This window comes from Gracilinanus agilis, chromosome 1 (assembly GCF_016433145.1).
Source record: "Gracilinanus agilis isolate LMUSP501 chromosome 1, AgileGrace, whole genome shotgun sequence".
Classification (NCBI taxonomy): Eukaryota; Metazoa; Chordata; class Mammalia; order Didelphimorphia; family Didelphidae; genus Gracilinanus; species Gracilinanus agilis.
In genome coordinates, this window is record NC_058130.1 from 72,722,013 (window position 1) to 72,731,451 (window position 9,439).

Here is a 9,439-nt window from a genome sequence, read left to right on the forward strand (position 1 = left end):
TGGTACATTTAGCATTGAAGCTACCCATTCCCAGGTTATTAGCCAGGTGGGTCTGCATTTTCAAAGTTAAAGTATATGGTTTTACCATTATCTAATTGTGTGGGCAGTTCTCTGATTGTTTAGCTCAGGAGATTTTATTATGAAATCAAAGAAGTCAAAGCTATAGGTGAAAAGAACAATTAGTGTTACTCTGTCAGGGCCATAAAATGGCACAATATACCCTGTAATTTCATATATACATTTTGCTGGTCAAAAGGAGAAACTGGGTTAAAGAATATAGAAGTAATTTCAAACTTCTGATAAAGTGGAAAGAAAAAAATTAAGTGCATGCACCACTGAAGTTCTTAAAATACATACTACATGTGATAATGAGCATATAAATATCACTTAAAAGGCTTGAAAAGACTTTCATGATATTTCATTTGATCCCCATAACAACTCTGTGAGGTAGGTAATATTACTATACCCTTTTTTATATATGGAAACTGAAGTTGCCAGAGCTTGTAAGTGACATGTTCAGGATCTCACAGTTAGTGTTTGCAGTAGGATTTAAACTCCCTCAGGTCTTTCTAGCTCCAAGTGTACCATTCTCTATATTATGCCATTTAAGTATCTCATATATATATAAATATATATATGTATACATATATATACAAATTTTATGCTATTTAAATATATTCTTTTCTATTGAGAAAGGGATTCTTTTTTAGTTTGGTTCAAGTTAAATATGATGCACATAATAGTATTGAATGATAAAGATAAGTGATAATTTTATAAGCTTGGACTGAACCAATCAAGTGATTCTAAGACTGGCCACCATATATAATAGTGGAGAAGAAGGTATTTAAGAATCTGTAAAGGTGTACCTGTCAAAGAGGAAGGTTGTCATGGCAGGAAGAAAGAGTCCATGTCAGAGTCACAAAGACCTCATTTCTGGTCCTACTTTTGACAGAAATTGGCCCTGTAACCTTGGGCAAGTCATTTAATTGCTCATTGCCCCAGGCAAATTTCTAAAACTGTAATGCTCAGAAAAAGTACAGATCTGTATTGATAGAGAATATTTCCTCAAAGGGAGTTATTCTTCAGACCAATGGAATTATAGGTCCAGACCATATATCTGTGTGTAAATTTGTATGGCTATATCTATTTGTATATGTGTGCACACATATATACATATTTCTAACAGTTTTTCAGTAAACTAAAGTTCATTAAGCTTAAATATATGTGAAATAGACATGTGTATATGTCTGTATTTTTAGTCAATAGAGACTGAGATTTTTAGTCATCAAGATCTGGATTCAAATTATGCTTCTGATATATATTAGTTACTTTCTGAAGTTGCCAAAAAATTGAATTTATGGATGGATTTTCCACACTAGGTAGTTCTATGAAAAGTTGAAATCACAGGTCAAGAACTTTGTGAATCTGTATCTCTATGCCCTTTGTGTATAAACAATGATCGTAATTCCTAATAATTAATCAGGGCTTTATGGCTTTTAAAGTCCTTTAATATATACCACATTTGATCCTTAATACTTATTGCTAAAATAGTCAAGTAAATATCATTATAATGTTTTTGTAATGAAGGAAACTAAAGTTCAAAATGTTAAAATGACTTTTCTGAAATCATTCAGAACAGAGTTCTGTTCAGTACAGTACAGTAGCAGAATTGACCCTGTAAGCCAAGTCTCCTGATACTAAATCTAGTGAGCTCTATTAAAGCATGCAATTATTTGCTTGATAAATTAGTATCTGTGGAAATGGGGGTAGTCATAACCAACTAAATTATAATATTTACAACATACACCAAAATTGGAAAAGCACTTAACCTTACAACAACCCTACAAGGTGAGTATTAAGGTTTTATAAATCCCCTTTGACAGAGGATGAAACTGAGGATGATGATGATAGGGAAGTGATTTGTCCATAAACATAAAGTTGTCAGAGAATGGATTTGAATTTATTTTTTTTCTGATACCAATCTCAAAACTTTGTCCATTATACTATAGATACCTATGTATGGGAGACAGAATATATTTTAAGATTTTAAGTGTTATTGGGTTTTGAAGTACAGGGATAATAATAAAATCAAGATGGTTGCACAAATTTGCTGCATATATATTTTTATATAAACAGCTATTTGCTCATTGAAAATTGTTATATCTAATAGTACTAACTGCATGATGGATTTAGGATGATAAACAGAGTCTAGTTTTGCATCATCATATTTTACAAAACAAACTGTTCTTTATCACTTAGACTGCTTATTCTGATCAGAAAATTGTATTGACTCTTCCAATTTCCTCACTACATTCCTATTTAATCATGCGTCAATCTTGTCAGTTCTACTTCCGATCTCTGTCATCTAACCATTTTTCTCCAATGCCATGACCACCAGTCTAATTCAAGCCTTCAGTAGATATCTCATGGATTATTCCCTAATTGATCTCCATGCTTTCTCTCTACTTTCTCTAACCCATCTTTTGCATAGCTTCCAAATTAACTGTCTTAAGTTACAGTGTCACCACAACATTTCCATGATGAAAAACTACAGTAGTTCACTATTGTCTCTAGTATTATAAAAACATAAACTTTTCTTTCCAGTCTTTACACTCTTTCACAATCTGGTTCCCTTTTCCTTTTTAGAGTTTAAAGATTATACAACTTTATATAATCGATCTTATATTCCCATCAAACTGTATGTGTGGAACATGTTCCCTCCTTACTTTTAACTCTTAAAAACCTTAGTTTCTTCTAAGATTTGGTTTAGTTGGTATATCCTACTAATTTCCCCCCCCCCAATTTTCTAATTTCTAACCCTTCTCTCTTTGTTTCTCTCAGGAAGATGTAAGCTGCTTGATGACAAGGATTGAGTGTGTGTGTGTGTGTGTGTGTGTGTGTGTGTGTTGATATCTGCAGCACCTAGGCATAGACTGGATCATAGTATTTAATAAAATATATATTTAATATGTTTCAAGTGAGTTAATTCAGTGGATTTATTTTATCTTTTAAATATAAAAGTATCTTGAATGTGATATGACTCACTTTATTATTATATTATATTTTTAATGAAAGGAAATTTTTAAGAGAAGCATTCTCCTTACACATAGGTGCCATTTTTTGGATGCCCTAACAAAGAGTTTATCAAATATAATTAATGACCAAGTCCTTCCTCCCACTGGTAATATTCAATTCTTATTAACAGAAGATAGGTATCTGTGTCTGTGTAAAGTGACTTTTTCAATTAGAATCTCTCAACATGGTCATTGATATTTTACACAAAATGCTATATCTACAATAGAAATTTCTTAGAGGCCTATTTATGTACAAAAATTTATATGATCTTTTGAAAAAATAACAGAAATTTAGAATTAGTTAAATTTCAAATTAAACTAATATTATTACTCCAAATCATTGCGTGGTCATGCCCTCAGAAGATATGTATGTCATTGTTTTTGTTTTCCAAAAGCAATATATTAACCAAAATTCTGGGAATGTAAAAGAAAAAGATGTCTTTAAAATGACAGTCAAATTTTTTATCAGTTTTAAAAAACACATAAATAGGCATTTATATTTCAAAGTAAATGCTTGAAGCTTAAAAATTGGTATATACTTTCTAAGGCACTGTAGGACATATGTGTTTATATTCCAAACTCAGAGAACACTGCTGGGTAAGATAGTAGGTATTTAATCAATGTTGATCATTTAAGGTTAATTCTTTTCATCATAGCATTAAAATTTTATTGAAACATTTACAACTATTCTAATAAATTATTTTACTTTATTTTTAACTTGGCAGGAAAGGAAGTTAGTTATTTTCATTCAGAGTTAAAAGTGACCCAAATCAGTTGCTTCATAAATGGCCATCAGGAAAACGTTTTTTTTAAAATATCAAAATATAATTCCTGTCCTAACTTTCATTCCTGAATGGGTTTGTGAGGGAAGTACGTTGTCACATATGAATAAAAAATTTTTTTAATATACATATTAATTATAATTTTCACCTAAGGCTCAGACAAGCTGAATTGTGTGGCAAAAACCTGAAAAAAAAAACGTTTAGGTTTTTTTTGTCTAATTCACTGTCTAATTCTCATCTACCTCCTACTCTCATTCGAAATATTTTTATTTTATCTTAAAAAAATTAAAATCACTTAAAGAACTTCATGATCAAAGTCCTTCCCTGAGATCAGTTAATTAGTCACAAACTAGTATTAGCTAGATGCTAATAAATGGCAAGGCTAAAGTTATATGATTTTTATGGAGACAGGGGTAATTCTATCTTTCTAATATACTTGAAAATACTTACACTGATTTTTGTTCCATCGTTATCTAGGTCTCTTTCTGGCAAGAGCTCCACCTGTTGGAGAAAGATAACATTGCTTCAAAGAGGCGTGACAGAGCCTTCTGCTTTAGAATATCCCTGGAAAAGCTGATGAAAGCCAGAAGCGCACTCGCATGCTAAGTGTGCCACCTATAGGCAGAACATTATCTTTTTTTTCCCCTCTCTTGGGAGACACGGATTTCTGCTTTGGCGACAAAGTTATTTATTCATTTGTTTTGCAACATCCTTTTTTTTATTTTTCTTACATAAAAACCAATTGAGTCCACTTAGGACAGACAGCTTTGAAAATACCCGTTTCTTCTGATAGAGGAGTGCTGATGTGCGAAGGTTCAAAGTTGCATCAAGGAATGAGGTTCCCTATTTTTTTTGTTGTTGTTGTTGTTTTTTGTTTTGTTTTGTTTGGTCTTATTTTTCTCCAGGACAAAGCTTTAGTGCTGGAGGGCGCAGGGGGTAACTAGATCTTACCCTGTTCCCTTTCTTGATCTTTCATTCAAGCACTGATCTGTCTAAAGTCAGTTTATAGCTCATAAGAAGAAAAAAGAAAAAGGTCTATGAAGGAAAGGGAATGGAAATATCTGCAAATGAATTCTCTTTTGTTAATTTTCCATATTCCCCACAGATGAAATTTGGGTAATTCTTTAGTTCTCACCAGTAGATGGTAGATGATAAACTATCTACCCTGTCTCTGCCTCTGCCTCTATCTCCTCTCAGATTCCCTGTCCTTTACTTTATCCTATTTAAGTAAGACAATTGCAAAAGCAGAAGAAAGGGGGAAGGAGAGGGTCACTTTTCTTCTTTCTAGTCCCTACAAGGAATGCTATGATATATATGAGAACAATGTAATTATTAAAATGATCAAATTTAGCAAAAAAAAACCAAACTCATTGCTGTTATTATTATAAACAAGCGAACTGACATTAAGTTTCTTCACCCCTTTAATATAAGACAGATTTCTTAAATCTAAATGATACCTAGGAGGGAGTCCTATTGAATAGGGGCTTTGCAATATCACGTAGTCCTCAACCTACATATTGTTTGTGGCTTATGTTACAATCAAGCTCTAAAAGAAGCAAACATACAAATCCTAAGAGACACTTCTTAGAGCTTCAGACCTTGCTTTCTGACTGGTTTCTTGTAGGAAATGTGGCAGGGGGATGGGGAGGGAGGAGATAGAAAGGAAGAAAAACCTGTGGCTGCATAGGAATATACCTGAGTGCCTGTCACCTCTGCTCCAGTCTCCTGGTCCTCAGCTGCCCGCAAAAACCACCACTGGATCTCCAGGTAAACTGAGGCAGAACCACTCTGGAAAGCACATGACATTTCCACATTTTGCCCCTCAGTTGCTGTAACATTTCGAGGAAACTCGGTAAATTTTGCTGGAGAAAATAAAAAAAAAAGACGTTTTGAATTTATGTTTCTTTATTTTTTTCTTCCCTCCACAATTCTTATTGCCTTCTTTTAAAAAATGACCTTTTTCATGTTTGACTTTCCCTTGCTTTCTCTCACCATTCCCTTCTGACTTATATCCCATTTTCTATAACATGCTTGTATCACTTTCTCCTGCTTATGACTAAATAATGGGAAAGCTAACTAGCTTACCAATCACTCCCTTGGGCTAGCCAAGTTGCTTATAATTAAATCCAAAGATCCTTTCAGTGGAATGCAGTATTTTACAAAACTCATGGGGGATTCAATGCAGGGCATTTTAGAAAATCAACCCATTTGATGTTTATATTTTGGAGGTGAAAGTAGAGCCTGTGAATCATTCAGCACCATATGGCTAATATATTAGGCATCTTTAATGTTTTAAAGAGTGAGCTATCATTTTGTGTCAAGATGCACATTTCAGTTACATCAAAAAAGGACTTGCCATTTTCCCTCTCATATTTCATTGCATGAGTCTGTTGTTCCTTTTAGTGAGCCAAGTTGCACTGGTTCTGACAAGCCTCCTAGAGACCTTCCTCTCCAAATTAACCTTCATCTTTGTCTCTATGCAGTTCATACTTTTCAACTGGAGCCTTTTATTTGACAATAGTCCAGCATTTAAAACCTAGTTTACAACACAATTAATGGTGTTTTAAAGTGGTGGGTTTGTTGGTTGTTTTGGGTTTTTCCCCTCCTAGTCACCAAGATGATTCTATGCCTTCTTGTTGGTATTCTACTTGCCATTACTATAGTGTATACATTTGACATTTAGGAAACTCACAAAGAACACCTCTTTTAGCCTAATGGTACAAATTTAATAGTGAATAGCAGTAACTTAATTGCAAATAAAATGAATCAGATAGTTGTTTATCCCAAATCCAAGAGAGAGCTTTTTAAAGGCAGATACTTCCTAACAGTCCTTTTCAATCCTACTCATTAAAGGTCATCTTCCTAAGATTTTCGTGTATGCAGGAGCAGAGGTGCATTGTAGATGTGTACAGTTCTAGAGGAAGGCTGAGTGGTCCCTCATGGGCTCACTTTTTAAATGATAGAATGATAGGTTATTTTTAATCAATTTGCTATCCTGTCACCCCCATTAATTTTTTTAGAAGGCTTCTACTGATATATCTGTCTATTTACATTTAAAACATGAAGTAACATACCCAAATATCTTCTCGTTAATGAAAAAAAAAAAAGACTTTTTTTTTCAGTCAGAGGTAATCTTAGCCTAGTACTTGGATTTGCAGAGGCTATGCAGTAATCAACCCAGCAGTGGCTTGTGATCTGTCCACGGTGCTAAAATGATCACTGCAGCCCTCAAAGTTCCTATCAACTGGCTTTTTTTTTTTTTTCCTTCTGCAGAGCTAGAGCTGCTTGTAATGCACGTAGCACCTTTTGTTGGATCTTCAAAAGAATTGATCTTTTGTCAGATACTTATACAAATAGGAGAGGTAAAGGAACTAAGAATAATAATGAGAAAATGATGGGAACTAGCAGAAAGGATGTATACTGGCTAAACTGTTCTACAACTAGTGTTTAGTGAGCCTATTTCCAGTGTTGATGCATGTTTGCAATGATTTGGTACGCATGAGTGGTACTCAATGCATGTACACAGATAGCAAATCAGCACAGTTTTTTTTTTGTTTTGTTTTGTTTTTATGCTTTCTGAGTAACACGTATCTTGGCCAGAAAAGCCTTATTTTTCTTTCGGATCCAGTCAGGTTTTCAATTTATCAACTTAAAAATAATAATAATAATAAAGCTTCTAAACAAAGCGCTACCCACACTTCCCAAGCCCACGGAATGCTTGTTTGGGAACTCTGACTATATTTGATCATTCGGTGATTGTCAGTCTCACTTTCTATGTAGGGAGCATTCGCGCGCACACAGACAACATCGACTTACCTTGAGAAGAAAGTCCTTGCTGTATATATAAAACAGAAAAGAAAATGAATCCAACATAAGCCAAAAAGATCCCCATTATTCCAAAGTGGAAAGGAAAAGTCACATCAGGGTAACCGACACCAAAATGCCCTGGAAGAAATCCGTGCGAATCTATAAAAATACTCTGCGTTGTCTCCCTGGATGCGACACTGAAAGCATTCTGTTTCTACTCAGCGGGTGGATTGTCTTTGGGGAAAGGGTATCGCGATGCACGGAAGATAAAATAGGCTGGCTTGGTCGCTGTAAGGCTACAAGTCCAGATCCCGAGTAGAAACGGCGGAAAGTGGATCTCTGCTCCCTTGGTTGCCTGTTTTCAGATACCTGGCAGCTTATTCAACGTCAGCCTGCTGTTCAGGACTGCGTGATCACTGCTCTCCCTAAACAGTGAACCAGCCTGAGAAGTGGGGAGTGGGCAAAAGGGGAGGGCTGGAGGACTCCGCTGTGCTTGCATTGCTTCAACTTTTCCCTCTAATGGCTGCGATGATGCCTTTAACTCTGTACCTGCCAGACAGATCCTCGACCTGCTATGAACTTGCACTGGAAAACTGAATAGGAAGATTTTGGTGCACTGTAAATCCAATCCTTCTAGAGGGCAGGAGGTTTTTCTTTCTCTTCGACCCTTCCTTTTTTTTTTTTTTCTTTTTCTTTTTCATACAATAATATATTCTTTCCTAGCTTCGGAACTGTTTACTCAGTGACTGAAAGGGCAATGCAGATTTTCTATTAGGGGTATGTTGAAGCTGGGGGCCTTCTGGGTTGGAAGAGTGAAAGGATTTAAGAAGGGAAGTCAGGGGAATTGTTGAAAATGAGGACTACAAGAAGAGGAATTGGGTTATACGTGCAAGGTAGTGATTTGCACTGATATAAATAGTTAATAAGAAAGTCAAGTTGCTTAGCTAGTTGTTAAATGTTTAGGCTAAGAACATTCACAGGTTATGACTCTATGAATTTGTTGTTGATCATTGTTCACCCAAAGAGGAGCTAAATCCATAAATATGATACAATTGACAAATGAATACCAGAAGAAAAAAAAAAGTACAAAACCTCACAGCATGAGAAATAGCCAGAGTTTTTAAAAAATAGCCTTCCATTGAAATATCCTGATTTTCCAAACACTTCTCTCATCAAATAAATGGGGGGAGGATGGGAGAGGCATAAGATTAAGAAAGATGGAGAATACTTGATATTTTTAACTCATCACAATAAAGTGCTTATATAATATTCCCTGGAAACATAAAAACAAGCTATACTATTGTGGAAAACATACTAACCTTGAAGCTTATGGGATGGAGGAAATAAGAAAAAATGATCATCTGTATAAGAGGAAGCAGTTGATTAACTCTTAAATATATGCTATCTCTTACTAAGGATTTAAACAATAGAACATGCTATCTTAAGGAAAGATTCTATGTGTTTTTACAAGGAGGCCAGACATTAAACCCAGTTAATTTCATAGTTTCTCCCAAAAATGATTTCCCTCATCTAAACTGGTTGATAAATGTTATACACATTATTATGTTCACAAAGTGATATAAGAAATCTGAACTGATATTTGCAATGATGAATTAATCCCCACAGTGTTCTTTCAAGAAGCCAATGCAGCATATGCATTCTCATTTTACAGATAAATAAATTGGAGCAGAGAAAGTAGGTTCATGCATATACCAGCTGGACAAAATAACCATTAAAACATATACTGTGCTTCTCAAGGCTATTTATTTGACTGCT

At 34.7% G+C, this 9,439-nt stretch overlaps 1 protein-coding gene across 1 annotated transcript in view; it reads right to left on the reverse strand.

Annotated features, from left to right (window-relative positions):
- Nucleotides 1–7,748, reverse strand: part of VSTM2A (V-set and transmembrane domain containing 2A) — a 33,414-nt gene extending 25,666 nt beyond the window's left edge. Inside the window, exons 1-3 of the mRNA XM_044656895.1 lie at nt 7,673–7,748; nt 5,552–5,718; nt 4,307–4,357 (exon numbers count right to left, since the gene is read on the reverse strand). Of these exons, the coding sequence (XP_044512830.1) occupies nt 4,307–4,357; nt 5,552–5,718; nt 7,673–7,748 (294 nt within the window). The remainder of the gene's footprint in view (nt 1–4,306; nt 4,358–5,551; nt 5,719–7,672) is intronic.
- Between the last annotated feature and the right edge of the window lie 1,691 nt (nt 7,749–9,439).